At 36.4% G+C, this 27962-nt stretch overlaps 1 protein-coding gene across 1 annotated transcript in view; it reads left to right on the plus strand.

Annotated features, from left to right (window-relative positions):
* The window catches only part of LOC148944953 (ethanolamine-phosphate phospho-lyase), a 93474-nt gene that overhangs the window by 60107 nt on the left and 5405 nt on the right, over nucleotides 1–27962 (plus strand). Inside the window, exons 7-9 of the mRNA XM_089099521.1 lie at nucleotides 2290–2387; nucleotides 7001–7245; nucleotides 23453–23603. Of these exons, the coding sequence (XP_088955647.1) occupies nucleotides 2290–2387; nucleotides 7001–7245; nucleotides 23453–23603 (494 nt within the window). The remainder of the gene's footprint in view (nucleotides 1–2289; nucleotides 2388–7000; nucleotides 7246–23452; nucleotides 23604–27962) is intronic.

Genomic DNA, 27962 nt, shown 5'->3' on the forward strand with positions numbered 1-27962 from the left:
GCGTCACCATGCAATTTAACCCATTACTGGGAGAAGGTTTGTAACTCACGGGACGTGTGGACACCCCAGTAGGCCCTGTTGAGTGTACATTTTAGGCACCTTCTCTGTCTTCCTCCACCTGTATTTATTGACCCGGGCGAGGGTACTCCAGTTTCTGTTATGGACTCCCAGGGACTAGGCCCTCCCTTGGTCCGTGCCTCCTATTGAGGTACCCTACATATCCGTAGGGTGTTCTCCTATCGTCACCTGAGGATACTCTGAGTGGCCTCACAGAAACAGTAAACTTTAAAGAAACAGTAACAAATACAGAAACAGTAACAAAATGCCCGTCAGTTCGACGCAAATATACTATCTGCCTTATAATACGAGTTCTAGTTCTCCCCAATAAGTTTCCCCCAGTCAGTTTGAGGCGACATTTGAATTATATTCTCTTACACTAGCAAGAAGCGGAATAAGAAATACAAATATCATAGCATTTCAATTTAGCATAGCAATAGCATTTCAATAAAAAACTGAAAAAAGTGTAGGGAAATATCGACACTCGTTATTCTACACAGTCATACTAGCTCTTAAGAGTAAAATCTATTTTTATTTCTTGCTACCAGGATAAGATGAATTTATTAAGACCAGGAATAAAAGTGTACGGCAGTCATGACATATAGCTTGTCCTTGAGCAGGTATAAAATAAACAAAAACAAGTTTGCTCAACTAAAAGTAAGCAGCAACATTAAAACTCAAAACAAACAGAAATTATTACAGACATGAAGGAGTTTCCCATTTCCTCAATATCTTGCTTTCACGCTAAGATTTTTTTTTAGCTTTTAGAAAAGCTTCTTGTTTTAATTAAACTGCCCTTGTGTTTCAAGAGTCGTTCTTAAAAAGTTGAGACAAATAGTCAAACTCTTACATAAAGAGTAAGGTATTGAGGAGGGAGGGCAAGCTCTTTATGTACGGTTTAAATTTTTCATAGTTTATCAAAATACGCCCGTAAATCAGAAACTAATCCGTAGAAAGTTTATCCTGCTAAAATACAACCCTCCCCCCCTCCCCCCTATAAAATTCTCTTTGGACAATTCCATCCTCAATGGGAAATATCATACGTGAACAATGGGCAAATTTTGTAACTCACAGCCCTTTCCCCAGGGGCTGCATTGGGTCGTATTATCCCCAAACGTATGTTTATTGAACCTTTCAACTATTCTGAACAAAATGGCTATCTCAAAATTTTGATCGTGCGACTTTGAGAAAAGCGGCATAGGAGGGGGGGCAAGCTGTTCTTCAATCTTTTTTGTCACTTAAAAAGGGCTTGAGAACTTTTGATTTCCGGTCAAATGAGCGCTCTCTCGATCTTCTAGGATAATTGGTTCGATGCGATCACCTCTGGAAAAAACATGAGAAAAATAAAATAAACACGCATCCGTGACCTTTCTACTGGCAAAAAATTCCACATTTTTGTATATAGGAGCTTCAAACATCTTCAGCAGGGTTCTCTAATATGCTGAAGCTTATGGTGTAATTTTTCTTAAGATCACTTGACGTTTTGGGGTTGTTTCTCCCCTTTTTCAGAAATTGAGCAAATTTTTTTAGGCTCGTTACTTTTGACGGGTAACACTAAACTTAATGAATTTTATATATTTTGAATCAGCATCAAAATTCGATTCGGTTGATCTATCTATTGTTATCTAAAATCTGTTTCTTAGAGTTCCGGTTATTATTGAGTCGCGTCGCTCCTTACTTACAGTTCGTTACAACGAACTGTTTGATAAAGCGTCATCACTACCCAACGCGTTAATTTTTAACCTTTAAAATGTCAATTTGTCGTGGCGGCAAAAAAAAAGGAAAAGTTTGTTTGAAGTCAATTTGGGGGATGAAGCGTTTTTAAAATTTGTTTAAATATTTTAAAGAAACGTAAATTTTTATTTTATTATTTATTAGTTGAACAATATTCATTTTTTAATATTATTAATATTTTTATTTACATTAAAATTTATCTAAATATGTGTAATAAATTGAAGTTGATGAATTAATTATATAATAAGGGGCAGGTGGTTTACAAGGGACTATTCAAGTGACGTTTATTTTCTTTGTCGAGAAAGCTATTTTTTAAGATCTGAATATAGATTGGAACGGCCGTTATCTTGGCCTTTACTTTTTCGTAGTATTATTATGGCCTTTATTTTCTTATTTTTGGAGAAAAATAAGAAAACATAGTATTAAGATAGTCAAAAAAGCATTGTCTCAAATTATGAAAAAAAAGAAGATAATAATACAACTAATTCTAAATTGCAGGTAAGCCAATGGGAAATGGTCACCCTGTTGCTGCTGTTGTTACTACATATGAAATTGCTAAAAGCTTCGCGGGATTGGGAGTAGAGTATTTCAATACGGTAAATCCTTTTCTTCCTTATAATGTTTTATTATTATTATAATGATTTTATTATTTATTATTTTATTAGTATCATTATTATTATTTATTGTTAGTATTATTACTGTTATTATTATTGTTCTACTTGCTAACAGTTTCAGTGCGTATATTTAAAGCCATTAGTTTGTAACCACAGATCTATTACCTGAATAGATGGCAGATAATGCCATATATTGCCAGATGTCAGATAATGCCAGATGCCAGATAATACCTGATGCCAGGAAAATTAGGATGCGAGCAGAGCTACCAAAGACCTGGCAAGAATGATGGATTCTCTCATATAACGTCGGGTTCTCAGTGAAAACGTTGGATTCTCCCAGGAAACGTCGGATTGTACGAGGTAACGTCAAATAATAGAAAAAGATGTGAAAGAAACATTATTTTCAATTCATTTATTAATGCAGGTATAAAAATGAAAAAAAAACGATTCGCCTGTCCTTAATTTCTCGAAGCTAAAGCCTGTGGGAAGCTTTTAGGAAACCTTGGCTGGCGGCATGGAAGAAAAAGCCCATGGTTCTTGCAACATGCTGTGTGTTGCCATATTACGAATCCATGCACCTGTAATTATCCTACTGTCGTGACAGATTTCTTCAAAAAGAAAACACTTGCAGGCTTTGGCTTTTTGATTCAGGGATCGTATTTCTAACTGGATTATCTTACTGGCTCTCTATTTTTTTTTGAAAACTTCTTTTTTTAAAGCGTTTTTTAAATTAATTCTCCAGAAAGCAGACCCTTGTAGGCATGGCTGTTGGATTTAGGGATTATCTTTCTAACTGGATTCTCTTCACTGAATTCTGGATCCTCTAACTCTCTGCTTTTTTTAAACTTAATTAACTTGATTCTCTTTACTTCTGATGTGAAATACGTTGACAGCTGTATTCTGAAAATAATAACATAATTCTATAAAGAGAGGCAACGAATAGGTAACGAATAAGTGAATTGAAGTTATAAAGTATTTTGCAGTAGGTTGCATAGGTTGCATCAAGACATGGCTAATTGTAGATAGAGAAAAGCCAAGACAGATAGTCCAAGTAATTGAGAGGCAAATGCTTAAATGGCTGGGGTACGGCTAAATGGCAGGAGTATGCATGACTCTCTTATTGGACACATACTTGTTCGTTAATTTTTGGAAAGGCATGCCTGCCTAGAGTCTCAGGCATGCTGACCAAGAATTTAAAATTGACATAAGACCGTTAGATTGCCTGTAATGAGAGGCAAACACGGCACGCCCGCCTATGGTCTTAAGAAGGTTGACCAAAAATTTAGAATTGACATAGGACCATAAATTTGCTTGAAATAACAGGCAAACAATCGTTTAAAGCCATCTTTATCTTTTAAATAGTACCTATTCGTTGCCTATTCGCATGATAAGTTTTGGTTTTTGAATTTAGCGGTTGCATTTCTGTGGCTGTTTCTCTATCTTTCTTTTTTCTTTTTTAAGAAAAAAAAAACAGCGCCACGCTTGTTTTGTTATGGTATCCTACCAATGATCTGTTTTTAATACGAACAATAGAATTATTGTCTGAAGATTTATCTAGTCTTTAGATTCAAATAAATACAGACTCATAGGTTCCAAGTTCTACAGGGGCTTAGAGTTTAAAATTTTATAGGTGGATCGAAAAAATATTAATCATTGGTCCCTTACCCATAAGTTTAAGTTCCGAAATCCCCTGTGATACATAGAACATATATAAATAGAATATTTTGAAAACCGAATATGTATAGAATGTATATTTATATGCAGAATGATTTTACTTTTTTGAAATCAGAATTGTATCAGCATTTTTAATCAACATGTTTTTATATTTTTTCCCTTTTTTCTCTTTCATCTATCCTTTTTGAGCCTGATCAATGAAAAAAGGTTTTCTTGTTGAAAATGAAAAATTAGTTTAAATATATTTTTTGTTCCGCACTAATAAAACGGTAGCCTAAATGGTTTTTTATGTAATTTTTTTTGTTGTGGTTTTAAAAATAGAAAAATGTGGCTATGAAAAGGATTTCCAGATAACATTCAGACATCGATTTCTTTTTCCTTCACTAGTTCTTTTTGAGAGTTTACAGTTCTTTTTGTTGTTTTTACTCCGTGAATAATAAACCGGGACAGCATTTCATTTATTGCTTAGAGTGGTGATCGTGGAATCAAACCTTTTTTTTAAAGACGCTTAAAGATAAAATTGAATTTTTCTACTTGTGCCCCTTTTTGCAGAATTTGTTCAACTATGCCTTTGGTGGAAGGAGGTAGCCTATGAAATTTCAAGCAATTGAGCGTTTCAATTTGAACTTCTTTTTGATTTGAGGGGGAACTAGGTTGTTGACCTAGGTCTTCGATAATAAGGCCTTTGACCTGATTCAGTCAAATTGAATAAACGGAAATTGAACCAAACCGACCTGAAAGATAGCTAAACTGACCAATTTTAGCAAACGAAACGCCCGAAATTATTAGCAATGGCTCCAAGGCTGAATTTAGTGCTTTGACGCTTGTTCACCCAAGCGTTTTTGCCACTTCGTCTTCGCGAGATTTTCGGGGAACTCCCTGAAAATTCAGTGATAGTGGAAGCACTGAACAGAACACAACTGATGAACCAACAGTAATGAAAGAGAGAGGTGATACCGACTCTCAGCTGCCATTCTTGGGAGACATCTGACAGTTTTTATGTAGCCACTGAATTCCTGTTTTAAAATCACTTTTCTGCAAACAGGCAGCGTTGCGGCCGAGTGCATCTAGTACTTAGACGATAAATCGCAGAGTTAAGAAAATAATCCCTCAGTAGTAATTTATTGCGTGTGCCTATTGGTAGTTCCTGGTCTGTAGACACTCCATTTAGCTCTGAGTTTATACACAAGGACCTAGTCATGGAAGAAAATTCTTTATGTGCGTTTTCATATCAAGATGAATCTATGTCTGCTGGAAATAGGCATTGCGAAACATATGTATACATGATCCATGCACAGTCGTTGAAATTAAAATTTTCAAAGTCGTTGAATTTAAATCTTAAGGGGAGAAAGTTGAATTTTAGAGGAGTTTGTTAATATCCACCTCAAAGATCATAGACCACGGATCTGAGTAGAATAAACACTGTTCTTCTGAGAAATTTTCTAGGATGTGAAGTTAGGGTACGATTAGGTTAGATGTAAGATCTGGGTTTAGGCGTAAGATTAGGTTCTATTTAAAATCTACGGTGACTGATTATTTAAAAAAAGAGCACTAGAGGCAGTCAGGGTCAGATTTAAAGCTTTGACGCTTCTAGGTCCAAGAATTTTTGCTGCTCCATTTTAGCGAGATTTTCGGGGAATCCCCGCAAATTCGGGGATAGTGGGGAAACACTGAACAGAATGCAACTGATGAGCCAAAAATAAAGAAAGAGAGGTGATACCGAACTCTCAGCTGCCGTTCTTGGGAGACATCTGACAGTTCATAAATGGTCGCGGAATGTTGCTTTAAAATCACTTTTCTATAAAAAGGTAGTGCGGCGGTGGAGTGCACATGGCACTTGGACGATAAATCACATCAGTCCAGTTTTTATTAAGAAAAAAAATCAATCAGCAATACTTTATTGCGTCCCTTGGCATTGTGATACCCTTAGACCGGAGACAAGTGTGTCTATTGGTAAATCCGGGACTGAATAAAATATATTCGGGACAAATCCGGGACAATAGAATAGGCGGGATTTGGGACGAACTTTCTTTCTATTTCAGGTGAAACTTATCATTGTAAAAAATAAAATCAATAGTTAGTTGCTATTGAGATTTGACTCATCATAATCCAAATTAGTCACATGTACACACTATTTTTGTGGTTTGGATTGGGAAGGTGACCTGACTTTGGCCCTGTTTAACATCGGTTAGTGGTCAATAAATAGGCCAGAACTGACCAACCTAACTAATAAAACGGCCAAGACCGTTAGTAAGGCCTGTTTGAACCAGTAGAATAAGGCAAGTAAATAGGCCAGATGAATAATATAAGACTAGTAAAATAATATAGAAATGGAGACTGAATAATTGCTATAGAAAATGTATTACAATAATAAATAATTTAGGTTAAAATTTATAAAATAAAACGATGGTTGATGTAAATATTCCAATAATGGAAAACCATAAACCGAAAAACTATAGACTCGAAAACCAGAGACAAAATAAAAAATATAAATCTGATTTAGATAGGTGAAAAATCAAAAAAGAAAAGTAGAGAGTGAAAGAGTGAAAAAGCAAATTAACAAACCTTTAATTCTTAGGAGGGTCTGGATTTGTAATATTACGGAAATGATTGGACTGAAGCGACCTATCGCTTTAGATTCTTGTGTTTTAATTTCAATTTCTTAAGATTAAGCTTTGAAAGCTCATATTTGAAATTAAACTATAAAATTACCACTCCCCCACCAAACATATTGAAAAACAATTCCCGTAAAGTACAGAAGAACAGAAAAAAAAGGCAATTTAGCCAAGTCCATTTTCAAATGCACTAATTAACACTCCATATTTAAGAATACTGTTTAAAAGTATATGTATATATATACAGTATATATATATATACATATAAAGTATATATATATACATATAAAGTATATATATTTACAGTATGGTGGCAACCCCGTTTCCTGTGCCATAGCCAATGCTGTTATAGATGTGATCGAAACAGAGAATTTAAGAGAAAACGCCACCAAAGTTGGCAATTACTTACTAAGCAGATTTACAATCTTGATGACTAAGTATCAATTAATTGGTGATGTCAGGGGTGTGGGAATGTTTATTGGAATCGAATTAGTCAAAGATAGAAGCACAAAAGAACCAGCAACGGTCGAAGCTAAACATGCAATTGCAAGGTGAGTTTGAGGATATTTATTTGTACTATGAATTTCCTGTCCGTTATTTATTCTTAGATCAAATAAACTCTATTATCTATGTGGTCTTATTTTATATACAATGACATGATTTGACATGACGTATATGACATTATTGACAAGACAAATATGGCATTATGGCCTGTATGACGTTTTTTTTTTTTATATTGTCTGTACCATCTATAATTTCTATTACTTATGTACTATTAGTTCATTTGTGATGAAAAGGTTAGTTTTTACTCTGTAATTGAAGCTGTAGTTATAGATGTACGCACAATTTTTTTGTTGGGGGGGGATCGAATTCTATGAATTGCAAAAATCAAAATAGGTCGTATTTAATTAAAAATTTAATTAAAAAATTTTAATTAAAAATTAAAAGATTTTAATTAAAGATTCGAGATTTTAATTAAAAATTAAAATCTCGAAAATTTCTATAAAGGTAAAAAAAAACTGTTCTGGTCAACTTTTTAGGCGCAAATTCATTCAATGTGCTGCCAGTCACTATTAAATTTTAAACGTTCAACTTTTGCGCCGCATTAGAAGGGTGAATCACCAAATGGTATATTTTTCTTAACTTTTTCATATAGAATTTTTAAAATTAAAAGAAGCCCTTTTGCATTATTTTCTTTGTACGATGCACAAAAATAGCTGCGTACTGTAAATGAAGATTGTTAACAGTTTTGAATGTGTTTGACCCTGTGCTACGGTAGGTGATATCCATTAAATGGAAATTCACAATGAAGAAAAAGAAAATTAAGAAGGGAGAAATTTTCAACCAGCTTTCAAAATATGAAAGACTTGCAATCAGTTTTCAAAAGATGAAAAAGTTTCAGCCATTTTTTCAAAAGATGAAACATTTTCAACCAGTTTTTGAAATATGAAAGACTCAACCAGTTTTCAAAAGATGAAAAATTTTTCACTGTCTGAGAATTCCCTCGTTTGATTTTTTATTTTTTTTTTTTTTTTTAGTTCTCTTTGATTTTTGTTTCTAGCCGCTGTGGTCTTAGACCTTGTTTGTGACATCCCCAGGTATTGTGAAAAGTCATTTTTTTCATATTTTGCACTTTTAAATAGAAAATTCACTTTTGTTGCTACTCCAAATGTTAATTAATTTCAAGTAAAATTAAATTTTGAATAGAAATAAGTACAAAAGAAAGATTGCCCCTTCTGGAGTGTTTTTTGTATTTTCTGTTTTGTTTTAGTCTATCTTGAATAATTTTCACACCCTTGGTATATTTTGAATATTTGTTGCTAAAACTTAGACTTAATTCTCTTTTTTACGCCAAAGATTAACAGATGGAACACTTGTAAAAAAAAACCTTGTGTCTCAATATGCTTTCATTGTTTTAATTGGTTTGTGGCTTTAAACCGGAATCCAGTCAGATTTAAAAAAGGCAGGTTCATTTGTGTCTCTCGAAATTACATATCCTTGTCAGCTCAGATTTGTCGCTCTGTATTTACAATTACTTGTTCTGAAAGTTCACAACCCATTCCAGGTACTTTAGATTGGTGGCCGGTATTTACTCTCCTCCCCCGGCGATTACCCCCTCGTAAAATACCCCCCGGGAAATACCCCCTCGTGGAAAATACCCCCAGCCGAATACACCCTCCCGGAAAATACTCCCCCCCCCCGGAAAAATACCCCCCCCCCCCCCGTGGAAAATAAGGCTTAATTTTTTTTATAATAAGGAGAATTTTATTTGACAAGTAACAGAATATATGGGAAATATATAATTTGGGCTATATATTTGCACATAGGGGGGGGGGGGGGGTATTTGGACATTGTGAAGTCAGAAAATAATTTTTTCTAGGTATATGGCCACTAAAAAATTCCGGAAGAATAGCGAGGTACCCAGTATAAAGTAAATGTAATGTTTCATTTAAGTGTTTTTTCCAAGTATTAAGTGTTTTTTTGTTTTTTCAATGACCGTTTTACCATTTATTAAGTACTATTATTAGGTTAATGTAGTGTTTCATTTAATTATTTTATGATGATCGCTGATCAAAGTTCATGTTATTTGTGCCTTTCATTCATGTTATTTTACTGTGTTCATGGCCCTATATTTGGCTTTAAAGTACACTTATCTGTATATCTATCTAATATGCAGAATAATTGTACCAAACACATTTTGCATGCAGACCCACTATACTCCCCCCCCCTAATATGCAAATCTATAGCCCAAATTTATTTCTAAAGTAACGAAGAAACTAACGAAAAAACCGGTTTAGTCTAGAATTTTACACATCGTAAACTTTATGAGTGGCGCATAATACACAAATACCAAAATTCGTTCCCCCTACAGAAATAATAATAAAAAAAAATCAAATAAACTCTCAAAATTTGGAAAGCCTTGTTTTCCATGGGGAGTATTTTCCGGGGGGGGGGGGGGTACACGCCTAGAACTCTTTAGATTATTCCTTATGTTCATTGCTACGTAGAGTTTTTGCCAGTGCTAAATCAATTGTTAAAGTCCGTGAAGCGATCAGACATCCTCTTTATGAATTACAATGGTGTCAATATTGTGTACAAGGAGTCTTACCTTTAGTCTAATAATTTTGGGATTCTTAAAGTGCATGATTAATGAATATCTTACAATGAAAACATAGTAAGATACGTGATTCCGATACTTTTATTTCAGTTGCCCGTAAGTATAGAACATTAAAACGCTTATCGCGTAATTGCAATGTTGCAGGCTGTGTATTAGGAACTGGAAAAGGTTAAGCGCATGCCAACAAAATTAATCAAACAGTTAGTGGTAACAAACTGTAAGTAAGGAGCGACCCGGCTCAATAGTAGCCGAAACTCTAAAAAACGGAAGTTTGATACCAATAGATGCATCAAAAGAATTGAATTTTAATGCTGATTTCAAATGTATATGTCTCATGGAGTTTAGTCTTATCCATCAAAAGTTACGAGAATATTTTCCTTATTTTTGAAAAAGGGGGAAACACCCCCTAAAAAGTAATAGAATCTTAACGAACATCAAACTGTCAGCTTTAGCGTATTAGATAACCCAATTGTATAGGTTTCAAGCTCCTATCTGCAAAAATGTGGAATTTTGTATTTTTGCCAGAAGAAAAATCACGGATGCGTGTTTATTTGTTTTTTTTTGTTTATTGTTGTTTTTTTTTTCCAGGGATGATCGTATCGACCCAGTGGTCCTAGAATATCGCGAGAGGGCTCATTCGAACAGAAATTAAAAGTTCTGATGCCAAAATTTTAAGTAACTAAAAAGATTGGAGGGCAACTAGGCCCCCTCCCACGCTCTTGTTTTTCCCACAGTCACCCGATCAAAATTTTGAGAGCCATTTTGTTCAGCATAGTCGAATAATCTAATAACTATGTCTTTAGGTGTAAAATGACCCCCTGCAGTCCCCGAGGGAAGGGCTGCAAGTTGTGAACTTTGTCCATTGCTTAGATATAGTATTGGTTATTGGGAAGTATACAGCCTTTTCTTGGGGAGTGGGCGGTTGTACTTCGGGTGGATTTCTGTGGGGAGAATCTTCCTTCGAGAGGGAAATTTCTGGGGAGTGAATATTTCAGGGGAAATGTTTCACGGGGGGGGGGGTGACAGAATTACTATACGAAACTTTTTAATTGTCTTACATTCTCTTTGCCAAATTTTTATGTGGTGATGTTCCGGGGGAATTACCCAGGGTATTTTTTTGGCGTGTTTGTTTTATGGGAAATAATTTCCACCGAAGGGGACATTTCTGGAGTGATCGAGAAACCAGTTGAAGATTAAAGTCTTATTCAAATGAAAGAATGCTAAGGAGAATTTTTCAGGGTGAATCATCCACAAGTAATTTTACAGGGAGGGGGGATTCTCAGCGAGGATGCAATTGTCTGGAGGGAATTTGACGGGGGGGGGGTACACTTTACGTTGGATAAAATTTATACCGAGGAGTTTTCCGTGAGGGGGAGAGGTATATTTCATAAAGGATGGGCCAGATTTACCGGCATTATTTGAAAAACGAACAGAAAATATGCCATATATGAAGGGTTGTCCTCCTCCTCAATACCTTACTCTTTACGCATAAGTTTGACTGTTACTAAAATTGAAACGCGGTGGCCGTTTAATTAGAATAGGGAGCTTTTTTAAAAGTACTAACAGCTTTAGCGTAAAAAACAAAGTTTTGAGGAGGGGGCAACCCTTTATATTCGGAATAAACCTGCCAAAATTAATATGCAAATTTTGTTTTAGTTTTTCATGTACTGTGAGCCAAATTCAAACCTGCATTAGTTAAAAAACGTTCAGAAATTAAATTAAAAAACGAGTATTTTTTAACTGAAAGTAAAGAGCGACATTAAAACATAAAACGAATAGAAATTATTCCGTATATGAAAGGGGATGTACCCTCCTCAACGCCTCGCTCTTTACGCTAACGTTTTTATCGTTCCAAAAAGTAGAGTTGTGACAAAGAGTCAAACTTCAGTGTAAAGAGAGAGGCGTTGAGGAGGGGACAGCTCCTTTCCTATACGGAATAATTTTTGTTCATTTTAAGTCTTAATGTCACTCCTTATTTTCATTTTAAAAAAATTAGTTTTTTTTTTATTTAATTTTGAGAAAAATGTTGATACGACAGGGCTAAAAGTAAAAAAAGGGGATGAGAGAAGAGTATAAGGAAAATGCAAACACAAAAAAACTTGCAGTGTAGCCAAACTACAATAATGACATAATTGCTAGGGTGGAGCTCCTTTCCCAATAATATCAAAAATAAAACAGTTAGTGGGAAGAAGGAGGTATGCACCCTTTCCTTAGATCTTGAAAAAAAACTTTTTTGGTGGTATTTTCGTTGCAAAGCACCATTTTTGGTATTTTCATTGAAAAGGTTGACAAAAACGATAAACTCCCCCCCCCCCTAGATTCTGAAAAACGTATTCCACCCTCTAAGTTTTCGTGAATCGAAGCTGCTGATCAATGGTCAATCTTACTATTTGTTGGCTTGAACTCAAATATATGTGTAGAATGAAAGCACTAACAGAATAAACACGTAGAAATAAAATTTAAATATTTTGGCATTCTTTCATTCGAGCTTCAAACATGTCACGAATGGTATTTTCAAAGTCTCACTTTCCCCTTATCATATGCAGCGCGCTAGCGCTGCCTAAGTAAAGAACGATGTGGGCACAATGTGTTTTCTTTCCTCCATACCCGGGCACTTCGCATCGAAGGAGTTGTCATAGAAACTTGAAAAAGGGCTCATTCGATTGGAAATTCGAGTAGCTAGTTCCCTTTTTAATAATTGACAGCTACTGGAGAGCAACTAGCCCCCCCCACCCCATCGTTCCCCCATACACATCCAAAAAAAATTTTGAGATAGCCATTTTGTCCAGTGTAGTTGATTTCCACATAGAACATATCTTTTTGAGGAGGACACTCCCCCACAACCCCCGGAGCAAGGGTTTTAAGTTACGTCTTGGGGGTATATAAGGTTTTTATAGAAGGCGTTGTTGTAGAAACTTCAAAAAAGGCTCAATCGACTGGAAATTGAAATGGCTAGTGCCTGTTTTATTAGTTGAGAGTGATCGGAGGGCAACTAGTCCCCCCACCCGTGCCCATCATTCCCCCAAACACATCCAATTCAGATTTTGAGATAGCCATTTTGTTCAGCTTAGTTGATTTCCAGGTAGAAAATATGTTTTGAGGAGGACACTCCCTACAACCCTCGGGGCTAGGGTTTTAAGTTATGCCCTGGGGGCATATAAGGTTTTTATAGAAGGTGTTGTCGTAGAAACTTCAAGAAAGGTTCATTCGATTGGAAATTCAAAGGGCTAGTGCCGTTTTTAATAGTCGAAAGTGATTGGAGAGCAACTAGCCCCCCCTCTCGTCTTTTCCGCAAACACATCCAATGAAAATTTTGAGATAGCCATTTTGTTCAGCGTAGTTGATTTCCAGACAGAAAATATGTTTTTGAGGAGGACACTCCCCCATAACCCTCGGGGCAAGGGTTGTAACCTATGCCCTGGGGGTATATCAGGTTTTTATAGAAGGCGTTGTCATAGAAACTTTAAAAAAGGCTCATTTGATTGGAAATTCAAAGGGCTCCTGCCCTATTTAATAGTTGAAAGTGATTGGACGGCAACTAACCTCCCTCTCACGCCCACCTTTTCCCCAAACACATCGAATTAAAATTTTGAGATAGCCATTTTGTTCAACGTAGTTGAAAGTTCTGGTAACTAGGTCTTTGAGGAAGACAACTCCCTCACAGCCCTCAGGACAAGGATTGTAAGTTATGCCCTGGGGTCATATAAAGTTTTTATAGAAAGCGTTGTCGTAGAAACTTCAAAAAGGGCTCATTCGAGTAGAAATTGAAATGGCTTGTGCCCTTTTTAATAGTCGAAAGTAATTGGAAGGCAACTAACACCCCTTCCACGCCCACCATTTCCCGAAACACATCCAATCAAAATTTGAGATAGCCATTTTGTTCAGCGTAGTTGATTTCTAGATAGAAAATATGTTTTTAAGGAGGACAATCCCCCCAAACCCTTAGGGAAAGTATTGTAAGTTATGCCCTGGGGGGATATAAGGTTTTTATAGAAGACGTTGTCATAGGAACTTCAAAAAAGGCTCATTTGATTGGAAATTCAAAGGGCTAGTGCCCTTTTTAATAGTTGAAAGTGATTGGACGGTAACTAACCCCTTACTCACACCCACCTTTTCCTCAAACACATCCAATCAAAATTTTAAGGATGACAACCCCCTCACAGCTCTCAGGACAAGGATTGTAAGTTATGCCCTGGGGGCATATAAAGTTTTTTAGAAAAGATTGTCGTAGAAACTTCAAAAAGGGTTCATTCGATTAGAAATTGAAATGGCTTGTGCCCTTTTTAATAGTCGAAAGTAATTGGAAGGCAACAAACTCCCCTTCCGCGCCCACCATTTCCCCAAACACATCCAATCAAAATTTTGAAATAGCCATTTCGTTCCACGCTAGTTAAAGTTCAGGAAATTATACCTTTGAGCAGGACATTCCCCTCACAGTCTTCAGAGCAAGGGTTATAAGTTATGCCCTGGGGGCATTGAAGTTTTATTGGAATCTTTGTCGTAGAAACTTGAAAAAGGGCTCATTCTATTGGAAATTCAAAGGTCTAGTGCCCTCTCTCGCCAGCTTTTCCTCAAACACATCCAATCAAAATTTTTAGACAGCCATTTTGTTCAGTGTTGTGGATTTCCAGATATAAATTATGTTTTTGAGGAGGACATTCCCCCACAGCCCTCAGGGCAAGGGTTGTAAGTTATGCCCTGGGAGCATATAAGGGTTTTACTGAAAGCGTCGTCGTAGAAATTTCAAAAAGTGCTCATTCGATCAGAAATTGAAATGGCTGGTGCACTTTTTAATAGTCAAAATTGATTGGAGGGCAACTACCACCCTTCCACATCCACCATTTCCCCAAACATATCCAATCTAAATTTTTAGATAGTCATTTTGTTCCACAAAGTTTAAAGTTCAGGAAATTATACCTTTGAGCAGGACAATCCCCCCACAGTCTTCAGGGCAAGGGTTATAAGTTATGCCTTGGGGGCATATAAGGTTTTTATTGAAATGTTTGTCGTAGAAACTTGAAAAAGGGCACATTCGATTGGAAATTCAAAGGGCTAGTGCCCTTTTTAATAGTCGAAAGTGATTTGAGGGCAACTAACCCCCTTTCACGCCCACCTTTTCCCCAAATACATCCCATCAAAATTTTTAGATATCCATTTTATTCAACGCAGTTGAAAGTTCTGGAAATTAGGTCTTTAAGGATGACAAACCCTCCCCCCCCCCCACAACCCTCAGGGGAAGGGTTTTAAGTTATGCCCTGGGAGCATGTAAGGTTTTTATTGAAATTTATGTTGTAAAAACAACCAAAAGGGCTCATTCAATTGAAAATTGAAAGAGCTATCGCCCTTTTAAAAGTCGAAAGTGATTGAAGGGCAACTAACCCCCCTCTCACGCCCACCATTTCCCCAAACACATCCAATCAAAATTTTGAGATATCTATTTTGTTCAATGTATTCGGAAGTTCTGGAAATTAGGTCTTTTAGGATGATAACCCCATCAGAGCTTTCAGTGCAAGGGTTATAAGTTATGCCCTGGGGGCATATAAGGTTTATATAGAAAGTTACTGTAGAAATTTCAAAAGGGGCTCATTTGATTCGAAATTAGAAGTACCTTTTTTAATAGTCGAAAGTGAGTGGAGAGTAATTAACCCCTCTCTTGCGCCCTCCATTTCCTCAAACACATTCAATCAAAGTTTAGAGATAGCCATTTTGTTCAACGTAGTTGAAAGTTCTGGAAATTATGTATTTAAGGATGACAAACCCCCCAGAATCCCTAGGGCGAAGGTTGCAAGTTATGCCCTGGGGGGTTATTGGGTTTTTAATGATAGAGACTATGATAAAAACTTCAAAAGGGGTCCATTCAATGGGAAATTGAGAGGGCTAGTGCCCTTTTTAATAGTTGAAAGTGATTGGACGGTAACTAACCCTCTCTCACGCCCACCATTCCCCCAAACACATCCAATCAAAATTTTCAGATAGCCATTTTGTTCAACGTAGTAGAAAGTTCTGGAAATTAAGTCTGTGAGGATGACAACCCCCCCCCCCCAGCCCTCAGGGCGAGGGTTGTAAGTTATCCCTTGGGGTCTTATAAGGTTTCTATTGAAATCATTATCGCAATAACTTCAAAAGGGCTCATTTGATTGGAAATTGAAAGGGCTAGTGCCTTTTTTAATAGTTGAAAGTGATTGGGGAAAGACTAACGCCCCTCTCACGCCCACCATTTTCCCAGACACATCCAATCAAAATTTTCATATAGCCATTTTGTGCAATATAGTTGAAAATTTTGAAAATTAGGCTTTAGAGGATGACAACCACCCTCACAGCCATTAGGTTAAGAGTTTTAATTTATGCCCTGGGTATATATAAATTGTTTACAGGACGCCCTGTTATATATACTAAGAAAGAGCTCATTCGACTAAAAATCAAAAGGCCTAGTGTACCTTTCAAAATTCAAATATGACTAGAATGCTTGACATTAGTGTAGCAAAAATTGAAACTGGTATAATTCGTTATTTTTTGTTGTTGCTGTTGTTTAGACCATAGCACTACGTGTCGAAGTAGTTGTCGAGGGAACTTCGAAAAGGATTCATTCGATTGAAAATAGAAAGGGCTGATGCCCTTTTTTAATAGTCGAAAGTGATTGGAGGAAAACTAATCCCCTTCCCACGCACACCCTCCCATTTGACTTTATGGTTAAAAACTAAATGTTGACATAAGATTAAATCAAAATGCACTGTGTTAATGCTAATTCCCAATAAGGCATCTCAGCAGTATCCCAAGAACGACTGAGGGTTTTATATTCTAACTTTTGGGGCTGCTTCTGCTCTTAATATTTAAGCAAATCAAAATAGCGTAAGTGTATCCAAGCTATCAAAGAAAGTAAACAGATTTTTTTGCGAATGGTATCAAGTTTTCCATTTCAGGTCAACTAAACGAGGTATGAAACAAAATTAAACACTTCTATTGGTGTCCAGATTTTTAAGAGGGTTTATATTGTTAAAAATTGCTGAAAATTTTTCTCCAGCATACAAATAGCAGGGCAAACTATAAATCTTTTAAAAAAACGGAAAGATTTAAAATATTATTGTCTTTTTCTCTGAAAAGACAGTGCCAATATAAAACAAATAGAACTTAATTAAAAAAAACTTTCCACAAAATAAGATTTTCAAAGAAAAGTAAACAACTCCATTAAACAAAAATGAGCAAAAATCACATAAAAAAATATACCAAGCGTGAAACTATCACAAATCAGCTTCTATAAATAAAGGAAACTCAAAACGAACAGAAATTACAATAAATAACCGAGTCAAACTAAAAACGAGCAGAAATTAACTTAAGTTGGGCTCAAAATCCCTATGCCTTCCCAAGGCCAGAACATAATTTGCACTTTGCTGAAAAAAATACAAATGAATGTGCATTGTCAGTTTAATATACATATACTGATATTTAGTAATCAAAATGTTAATATTATTTTATTTATTAAAGTTATAAAAGTAAAAACATATATGTTTTTTTTTCAGTAAAGTGCAAATTATGTTCTGGCCTTGGGACGGTGCAGGGGTTTTGAGCCCAATTTATGTTAATTTCTGCTCGTTTTGAGTTTGACTCGGTTATTTATTGTAATTTCTGTTCGTTTTGAGTTTCATTTATTTATCGATGCTGATTTGTGATATTTTCACGCTTGGTAGATTATTTCATTTGATTTTTGCTCATTTTTGTTTAATGGAGGTCTTTACTTTTCTTTGAAAAACTTATTTTGTGGAAAATTTTTTTTTTAATTAATTAATGAAACAACCATGTGATAAATGCCTCGCACAGAGGCAAGGTCCAATTTTGTGTTTTTCTTTATTTATTTTTCTACGCCGAAGCCATTGTGTTCATCTGCCATAATTTGTGGGAAGATAAAACAAGCTTAATTTGCTTGAGTTTGAGTTCTTGTGCTCCAATAATGACTTCATTGCTAGGGTTGAGCTTCCTTCCCCAATACAATGGACAGTCCTGACTAGTAATAAACAACAATAAATTTGCTGCTTGTTGCTTTGAACCCAAATACATATGTAGGATAAAGTCCGTATCCAAGATTTTTTTTTTTTTGGGGGGGGGGGTACACAAAAAACATCAAAAAACGCATAAAAATAAGTTTATATTCATTTTTGTTGTTTTACGAGTCAGACAAATTTTTTTTTTGGGGGGGGGGGTCAAACCCCCTCCCCCCCCCAAAAAAAGGAAAAACCCACCAAAGACAGAAGAATAAAATCATGAAAAAGAAATAACACTTCAGTTTTTTTTTCTTAATTCTCACCTTTCTCAAATTTCCTGCAATGTTTCGTTCCAACTTCAAAGATGGCAATTATGGCGGTTTCAAACAGTCTGATATTTTCTTAGTAGTAACACAACTATGAGTAAAATGTATTGCACTGAGGTAATATTCAATTATTCATCTGTCTGAAATCTTTCTTGTGTGTTTAAGCCTTGATTTTCAAGCCATTGCGCTCCTACAATTATTTTTCAATACATGCTTTTCTTAAATATATCTGCTGTAAGCAAAACAATAGCTGGTCTTTTTCGTTGGTTTTCACATTATGTGTCAACAGTATTTGTTATGTGTCAACAGTGTCACGTATTTAAAATACTTAGCCATAAATTAATCGTAAAAGGTTTTCCCGCCAATAAACATGCTTGGCAATTTAAAAAATTTAGTTTTCAATGTAATGAACTTTTAAATAAGTATACTAAAAATTATCAAGATATTTCGAACTGTTTTGATGTAACTTTTTTGGATGTATTTTTTCTCTTCCCTATATCTTTTTTAATTTAGAGTTTGTTTCGACACAAGCAGGTGCCTAGTTACAGAGGATAGGTTGAAATTAGTTCTTAGAATTTTGGCATGAAAGTGAATGGGTATTGTTCTGGGATGCCAAATGGACACTTTTAGTGGCTTTTGGACACTTTTTCACTCTGAGGGACACCGGGACACTATTGGGTCAAAAAAGGCAGCTTTTTGAAAAAAGGGACACTTTTTGGACATTTTTCCAAATCAAAACCAAATGTCTTTATTTTCTTCTCTTTTTATAAATACGACTACTTTTAATTTGTACTTTACTTTTAAGCTGTGGTAATGGCTTGGGGATTTTACTTAGATGCTTTTGCGCCCTGTGTGAACACCATATATCAACCAAATAAGAATGGGACCTAAATTCTTAACCAATGTGGTATGCAAGAACTATTGAATCCATCTTTTTCTTGTATCTTACGGATGACGTTTGTCATCAAGTCGGTCAACTTCAAGGACCCACCTACTGCTGGTGGCAAAGTCACAAAGGCCGCTGAGAAGGCTGGAAAGAAGTGAATGGCCATTCCCTGCTGGCATGTTCCGTGTAAATCCCTGTGGCGTGTAGCCTTGTGCATATGGCTATTATTACACTGCTGCCATTAATAGACAGAAAGGAGTTTCACAGAAAAGCTGTGTTGCGGCTCAATTTCATTTATAGCCGCTAGCGACTGTTTCTGTTTTATTTTCTATACTTTCAGCTGTATTTTTTGTCAAACGCTGGTCACCAGTTCCTATCGAGTATAACTCAAGCGAATTTATTTCAATTGGCCTTGTCTTCTCACTTTTTTAGTTCTTGAAAACGTCATTTTTGCTCAGGGCTACTGCTAAATGTTCAGAAAACGGCAAGATAAAGGACTTGTTAAACGATTTTAATCCCTTGACCAACCAGTTGACTGAGTGGTTAAGGTGATCGACGTCTTTTGTTTAACTTTAAAACCATGTAGGTCAAAATAGACATATTGTTGCTACAGCCGTTCGGACTTTGTCGCACCCAAAGATCCTTAATAGCTACCGAAGATCGACAACTCGCATCTTTTTCGCATAACTTATGAAAATTCCGAAGTGAAAATGAATCTCTAAGATTGGTTCTTCACTTTTCGATTAAGATAAGTAGCGGTATTCGCTCTGTTGACATTCTCATGACGATTTTTTTCTGCCATCTCTTCAAATTGAACTAGCACTAAACTTAATTTACTGGTAGCGTTAATTTCAAAGCTGGAAATGCCTGCAAAACTCATGCAGGTAACAGACCGCTAGGTAGCAGAACAAAGAAGGACAAATTTCACAGGTTTTTGGTACTTTTTTCACAGGTTTGAAAATTCATAGTGGCAACCCTGTATATTGGCTAATTTTCTAGAGGGACACTAAAAATGTCCTTTTGTGACTGATTTGGACACTTTTGTCTCTAAAAGTTTTGGCAACCCTAGTATTGTTGACAGTTGTTGTTATGCAATTATGGGAGGTAAAATGGTTTAAGTGTTATTCTTTCAGATTTGGGTAGTTTTTACTTTAAATCAGTTCTAGGTGAGCGGTGGTTAATGAAGTTTTGAAAACTTCTTGGGGGAATTTTTATATTTTTGGATATTGTATTTGTGTAGATATTCCACAGGGGACATTGCACAAGCGTATGCCATAAGTTTGTGTAGCATGTATAATCTTTTGCCCTGGCCAAAGAATTTAAGTACCGAAAACCTCGTTAGCAATTGATTATTTCTCTGAGGAGTCATAAAGTGTGGTGATTAGTTTGGGAATATTAAATTTTGTAGTATTAAGGTGCTTTGGATTGCCTTTAGGAAAATTACTTATAGTTGCTAATGGTACATTTGCTCTATTTTGGACTAAATTATTGGACTATTTGTTTGCAATTACTGTTTTGTTATAGGTGATTGGAAGGATGAGTAACCTTGTTCTAGTGCTCATTTATCCCAGTTACTAAATTAGGATTTTTTTTTTTTTTTTTTTTTTTTTTTTTTTTTTTTTTTTTTGACCAAGTAATTACCTGTAATACACTATAAAGAAAAGTTTCAAAATTATCACTATTTATTGTTTTGGTCATTATACAGGGTTGTATCTAGGATTTTGGTTTGGGGGGGAGGTTACGGAAAAGACTCGTCAAAATATGTTTATATGCATTTTGTTCTGTTTTTACCAGTTGGACAAACAAACCTTGGTGGGAGGTCAAACCCCTAACCCCCTCCCTGGATATGACCTTGCCATCGTGTATACCTAAACTACGTATTAGGCATAGTTGAACTGCTACCCAAGGGTCAGGCACTATAGGTGATGAACTTTAACTGCTGGAATTAGAGAAAGTCGGTCTTCCTTTGTTGTCTGCAAGAACTGATTAATATTGGTATAACCTTGCGAGCATTACAAGTGCGAAAGGAGATTTAAAAGATGTTTCTTTTAAGATGGCATTAGTAGTACCCCGTAGATTTGAGGACAAAGAACGTAAGGATTGCTTGAACAAGGTTTTTGTCAGACGCTAGAAAAACATCTAAAAATATGGCAAGTATCATAGCGTTTCAGAGCTTTAGAAATGATCCAGAAGTAAGGACATTAGTTCTTTGCATTTATTTTGCATTTTTGTGTAAAATAAACAGTGAAAACATGTTCAAGATCCCTTTAGGTGTGAGAGTTTGAAAGAGGGTCTTGCAAGCATGGTCTCCTCCGACATGGCATGATATAAAATCAGTGTGGATAGTGTGAGATGTCTTGCGTTCTTTCTTGCCTCAATATTTCCTTAATCACTTTTGCTGATGACATTTTTAACATCAGCCGAACTCTGGACAAAATTCTGAAACTTTCCAAAAACTGGAAGCCGAATACTTAAAATCTGGTCTTGAATTTAACGCTGAAATGTCCGACGCAGTGCTTTTTAATTGGAAAGACCCAGTTCCTCATGAAATGGTACTTGGTAATTCAAGGATCTGCCCCTTTGACTAAATCCCATTGGAAATACCATTTCTCACGGTCGTCATCTAACAGAAGGCATCACAGATACAGATACAGATATTTTATTTATGTAATATACATAATGCTAAAAAATACACCTGTGCACATGTTTGGTGGCATAATTGAGCGCATTAAAAATTACAATAAATTATTAAACATCGTTAGCAAAAAAAAAAAAAAACAAACAAGCCTCTTGGACAACTGCCCAAATACAAACAGGGTAAATAAAACCAAAGTCAACCATCAGAGATAAATTTCTCCGCCATTCTGCGAAACTGCTGGTAATCACCGCACTCTCTAATATCCAGGGGAATAGAAATCCACACCTTTGGATCAATATGCCTCAAACTAGACCTTGCTCTAGTTGTTTGCCTAAACTCCTGCGAGAAATTAAACCCGAGCGATGTCGGATATGAATGACGCTGCAAGTTAAGGGGGAAAATTCCATGGAAATCTAATGCTAACTGACCAAAAACGTAATTGTGACATATCTGGGATATTGCAATGAAATGAAGTTGATGTAAAGGCTGATATTCAGAAGCTGATATCCAAACGCCGAATATCAGCTTTATATTTTTCCATAGTTTCGGCTAAGCTTCGTTTTAATCGCGGTTATCTTGCAACGCTGTACAACACTGCTGCTCTCCCCCACAATCTCTACATTTCACCCTTCTGGGAGATTGTTACAATTGCTGATAAATTGAAAATCCGCTCGACTTTTTTCCATTTCGCAAAATTCCTACTGAGATATCCAATTTGAACAGGCAATTCAAAGCTCATCAATAGTGTTCACATAGCAGATCCTACTATAGCCGTTGCTAAACTTGTGGAGAAACACAACAACAAGATTTCAAGACATGCTTATAGCCGACTTCTTCAACTCTAGTTACGTTGCCATAGTTGTATATGACAACGTAATACAACGTTTTGCTCTTTTTTTTTCGTCATTTTCTTTTTTGTATGAAGACGGGTTTTCAATAAATAATAATAATTATAATAAAACGATATCGAATTGTGTATAACAAGGAGAGGAGTAGAGTGTGAGGAAAAAGTAGTTTGGAGTAGTATGAGTAGTAGTATGTAGGAATAGAAGTAGTATGAGAAAGTTATCGACTCGATTAGCATTTGGGTTGAGAAAAACAAAACAGATTTTGACGAATTGTTTGGTATGAAAAAGAGGAACAATAGTTTGATTTCTATTGTATTTGTTGTGTTTCAGCTGTGATTTTTGTACCAATAAACGAAGTGTATTAGCTGCAAAAAAGAAAGGAAATTCCAGAATGAGTCAGTAGGAATGTGATGAGAAAATAGAAAGCCAACGTTTACCAGTTTAAGGTAGCTTAACGACTGATGAAGGATGCGCTTGATGTTTTTCAAGGAAATTGCTTATAGGGTTGTTTTGGCTGCCCGACGGATTGATCGTATGTCAAGAAGTAAGCTGTACGAAAAATATTGTTCAATCCTGCTTTTTAGGGCTATAGTAAGAGAAAGGTGGAGATGGCTAGGACACATTCTGTGGATGACGGATTTCCAAAGATATGCCTTGTCTGCCAACAGAAAAACAGGTCGTAACCCGATTGGAGGGAAAGGATATTACTTGCCGATACCTCTGAACTCCTGAAACTCCCTAAAGTAATTTTGTGACTATGCTTTTTGCAAGTTATCTTGCTTTTGATGGATAGTTGCCATTTTTTTGTTTTTCTCTATATGTTACATCCTCGTTATCCTGTCTCCTTGGCTATTTCTATTGCCAAGTGATCCCTAATTAATTCTGTTATTAATTTTTCATTAACTCTCAAGTGGTTGATCTAAAACAAACTTGTTTTTAAAATAATTTTTCATCTCCTTTTGATAGGGCAAAACAAGAAAAAATTTTACTCAGTGTTGATGGTCCCAACGAAAATGTGATAAAATTCAAACCACCAATGGTTTTTAGCCTTGAGGATGCTGATCATCTGGTCAATATTCTAGATAGGATCTTCGGGGAAATTGATGACTCCAGAAAGGTAAGATTAGTTTATTTTTCGCTTATTTGATACATAGCTAGGATAAACAATCACATTTCAGATGTGACCACATTCCGGACATGGGTGTGACAAATGGCTCAATGGGTTTCCCATGTTATGACACGACTGGAATATGGACAACATTAGCGACGTGTTGATGTGGAACCTGGCTCCCACATCTCTGCAAGTCTGTTATTATTGAGTTATGAGCTGTTGTGAGTTTTTAAGGGGTTTGTTGGAAAATAGTTTCGGAAATTTTTCTATGGTAAGAACCTGATTTTGCGGCTGTTTCTTTCTAATTTCCAGATTATAAAAATTGTACGAGATTTTATCTAGATTAGTGTTATCAGTAGTTAGCAGTGTCATTGCTGTCGTTAAGTATATTGTACACATTCTTATTCTTGAAAGAATAATTCCTAAGAATTCCTATTATAAGAATATATTTTTATTATAAGATTCTTATTAATCAAAATTTTGCTATTAATTTTTATTTTAATGAATAAGAAATCTTATTTAATTTTTGTTCTGCTTGGCAATATTGCTATAATCCATCAATAGGTCTTGGGAACTGAAATAATTATCCTACCCTTTTTTGGAAACCACCAATTCTATGAGTTATATGTGTTTACAAAGTTAATTATTATGCTATTAATTTATTCCATTTATGAAATACAATTTGAATAGCTATTGGCAGAAAGCCTTTGTCCAGCTCTGAGATTATTTGGTTGTAAATAGATTTGTTCCTTTTAGAAGAACTATTTTGCTCTTCCGATAGAATCATAATAATAGAAATAGAAAAAAACTCTCGAGCCATTGCCTACGCATAGGGCGTCAAATCAACGTTTCAGTTGCTGGGTCTTTCTTTACAGGGGCAAGTAGCAAGCGTGTCGCCCAACCTTGCTGCGGCGGAGATTGATTCCCGGGCCCTGTGTTGCCCAGCAGAGGATAGAATATACGAGCTAATAATATTTATGGACCAATTAAAAATACGATGATTAATTCCTTTTGGGGAATTTATTTACTTGGAGCAATAATCAGAGGCAACGCTTTAGCGTTGCTATTCTAAAGGCCGTTAGGTTCCAATGTTTTTTCTTTGTTTTTTTCCCAAAAGGCACTTTATATGGAAGGGTTGGTCGTATAAACTTCGGAAGGGGCTCATTCGATTGGAAATTGGAAGTTTTTGTGCCCTTCTTAAGAGTCAAAAGTGATTGGAGGGCACCTAGCTCCCCCCACGAACTATTTCCCCAAATTTGTCTGGAAAAAATTTTCAGATAGCCATTTTGTTAAAATTGATCAAAGATCACATAACAAATATCCCGGGATCGACATAACTCCTCAGGGCTCGAGGACAAGTGTTTTAAGTTATACTCTGGGGGCATATATGGCTCTTATTGGAAGGGATGATCGTATATACTTCAGAGGGGGCTCGTTCGATTGAAAACCGGAAGGTCTAGTGCCTTTTATAAAACTCAAACGTGACTGGAGGGTAACTAGCCCCCCCTCCAGGCCTTATCCCCCAAATGCATCCTATCAAAATGTTGAGATAGCTATTTTGTTCAAAATAGTTCAAAGATGAAATAAAAAAAAAATACGGGGTCGGCAGAACCTCACAGAGCTCGGGGGCATGTGTTGGAAGTTATGCCCAGGGGGCATATAAAGTTCTTATGTATGGAGTGGTCGTATAAACTTCAGAGGGGGCTTATTTGATTAAAAATCAAGTTTTCTAGTTACCTTTCAATGATTCAAAAGTGATCGGAGGGTATCTACCCCCCCCATCCCTCCACACATACCCTCTTTTTCCCAAATGCATCTGATCAAAATTTTGAGATAGCCAGTTTGCCTGAAAAAGCCCAACACCCAGATAACAAAAATTTTTGGGGTCAACATACCCTCCCCCCCCCCCCTCCCGAGGGAAGGATTGTTACTTATGCCCCGGGGGCTTATAATGTTCTTATAAAAGAGGTGGTCGTATAAATTTCGGAGGGGACTCAAATAATGGAAATTGAAAGTTCTAATTCCCTTTTTAGAGTCAAAAGTGATCCGATGGCAACTAGACCCCTCCCCAACCCTCTTTTCCCTAAATGGGTCCAATCTATTTTTAATATAGCCATTTTGTTCAAAATAGACCAAAGACACCCAGAACCCGAGAGCAAGTGTTGGGAATTATGCCCCGGGGGCGTATAAGGGGTTCATGGAATGGTGGTCGTATAAATTTCGGAGTGGGGGTCATTCGATTGAAAGTTCTAGTTCCCTTTTTAAGAGTCAAAAGGGACTGGAGGGCAACTACCCCCCCCCCATGCCCTCTTTTCCCCAAGTCAATGCGACCGCATTTTTTTAGATAGCTATTTTGTTAAAATAAGTTCAAAGATTAGATAACAAAAACTATAGGGTCGACAAAACCACCAAGAGCCCCAGGGCAGTATTGTAAGCTATGCCGCGGGGGCACAATGTTTTTATGCGAGGGCTTTTAAAATAGTTAAGATATCAGATAAGCCTGACCCTCACCCCCATTTAAAAAAACTTATTAACAATATTTTATACCAAAACTTAAGGGATTTGACCCCTGGCCCTCCATGGCCCGATTCCCTCCCCTCTTGAAAAAACTTATCAATGATACGTCATGGGAGCTGGCCCCTGGTCTTCCTATTAAGGCCCGACCCCTACCCCCTAAAAAACCTTACTAATGTTATTTTATTCCAAAACATATGGGAGCTGACCCCCTAGCCCTTCATTTATGGCCTGACCTCCCCCCCCCCCAAAAAAAAACAACTTATTAACGATTCCTGATCACAAACACAAAATCATGGGAGCTGATCCCTGGTCGTCCCTCCATGGCCCGGCCCCTCCCCCCTAAAAAACTTACTAATGTTATTTTATTCCAAAACATATGGAAGCTGACCCCCTAGACCTTCGTTTATGGCGTGACCTCCCTACCCCCTCCCCCCCCCAAAAAAAAAGCAAATAAACAAACAAACAAAAAACTTATTAACGATTCCTTATCACAAATACAAAATCATGGGAGCTGACCCCTGGTCGTCCCTCCATGGCCCAACCCCCTCCCCCCAAAAAACTTATTGACGATATTTTATTCCAAAAATCCTAAGAGCTGATCTCTGGCCTTCCATCCATGCCCCGCCCCCACAAAAAACCTATTAACGGATTTATTCCAAAAATCAGGGGAGCTGATCCCTCGCCCTCTCTCCTTGGCCCGACGCTCCCCCCTCCCAAAAGAAATTGATTAAAGATTTTTATTCTAAAAATCATAAGAGCTGACCCCTGGCCCTCCCTCCATGCCCCCGCCCCCCACCTAAAAAAAACTTACTAACGATATTTTATTCAAAACATCATGGGAAATGACCCCGGGCGGCCCTTCATGGCCCTTCCCCCAGAAAAACTTATTAACGGTATATTATTCGAAAAACCATGGGAGCTGACCCCTGGCCCTCCTTCTCCTCCCCCTTCCCCCAAAAAATTATTAAAAATATTTTATTCCATAAATCATGGCATCTGACCCCTGGCCCTTCCTCCATGGCCCGGTCCTCCCACAAAACTTTTAACGATATTTTGTTCCAAACATCATGGAAATTCTGTTAAATTTATTAGCTCTTTCCAAGATTTTTCCAAACACCTATAGTTTTCACTACAAACAAGAGTTTGGCTACTCCTCGTATTCCTAACGGTAATTAAATAAAAAAACAAGTTTTTTTTAACTGAAACGACGTTAAAACTTAAAACGAACAGAAATTATTCCGTATATGAAAGGGGCTGCCCCTCCTCGACGCCTCGCTCTTTACGCTAAAGTTTTTCATTGTTTAAAAGAAATAGAGTTGTGAGAAAGTCAAACTTTAGCGTAAAGAGCGAGGCGTTGAGCAGGGACAGACCCCTTCATACACGGAATAATTTTTGTTCGTTTTAGGTTTTGACGTCGTACCTTATTTTCAGGTATAAGAACTTGTTTTTTTTTTATTTAATTTTTGAAATTTTCAGAATTAATACAGTTTTGATTATTTCTCACTGTACAGAAATAATTAATACAAATTTTGCACAATATTGGTACTTTTATTTTGTTAAATGGCTCTCTCGAGAGTTGTTTGTTTTTATTTATGAGCGTTTTTATTAGTAATAAATATAAGTAACTTACAAATTAAATTACGAAACAAACTTCTATATTCATAAATTTTTAACACGTATATTAGGGGGTTCGCCCCCTAGTCAATACCCTGCTCTTTAAGCTAAAGTTCGAATTTTTTCCAATTCTTTGAAAATGACCCCTTAATCACATTCAGTTGATCAGTTGAAAAACTTGTTTTTTTTAATTTAATTTCTGATCTTTTTCTTTAATAATGCTGGGAAATCCGG

The sequence above is a fragment of the Artemia sp. Qi Xiang Cuo genome, chromosome 13 (genome assembly GCF_049724085.1).
Source record: "Artemia sp. Qi Xiang Cuo chromosome 13, ASM4972408v1, whole genome shotgun sequence".
NCBI classification, from domain to species: Eukaryota; Metazoa; Arthropoda; class Branchiopoda; order Anostraca; family Artemiidae; genus Artemia; species Artemia sp. Qi Xiang Cuo.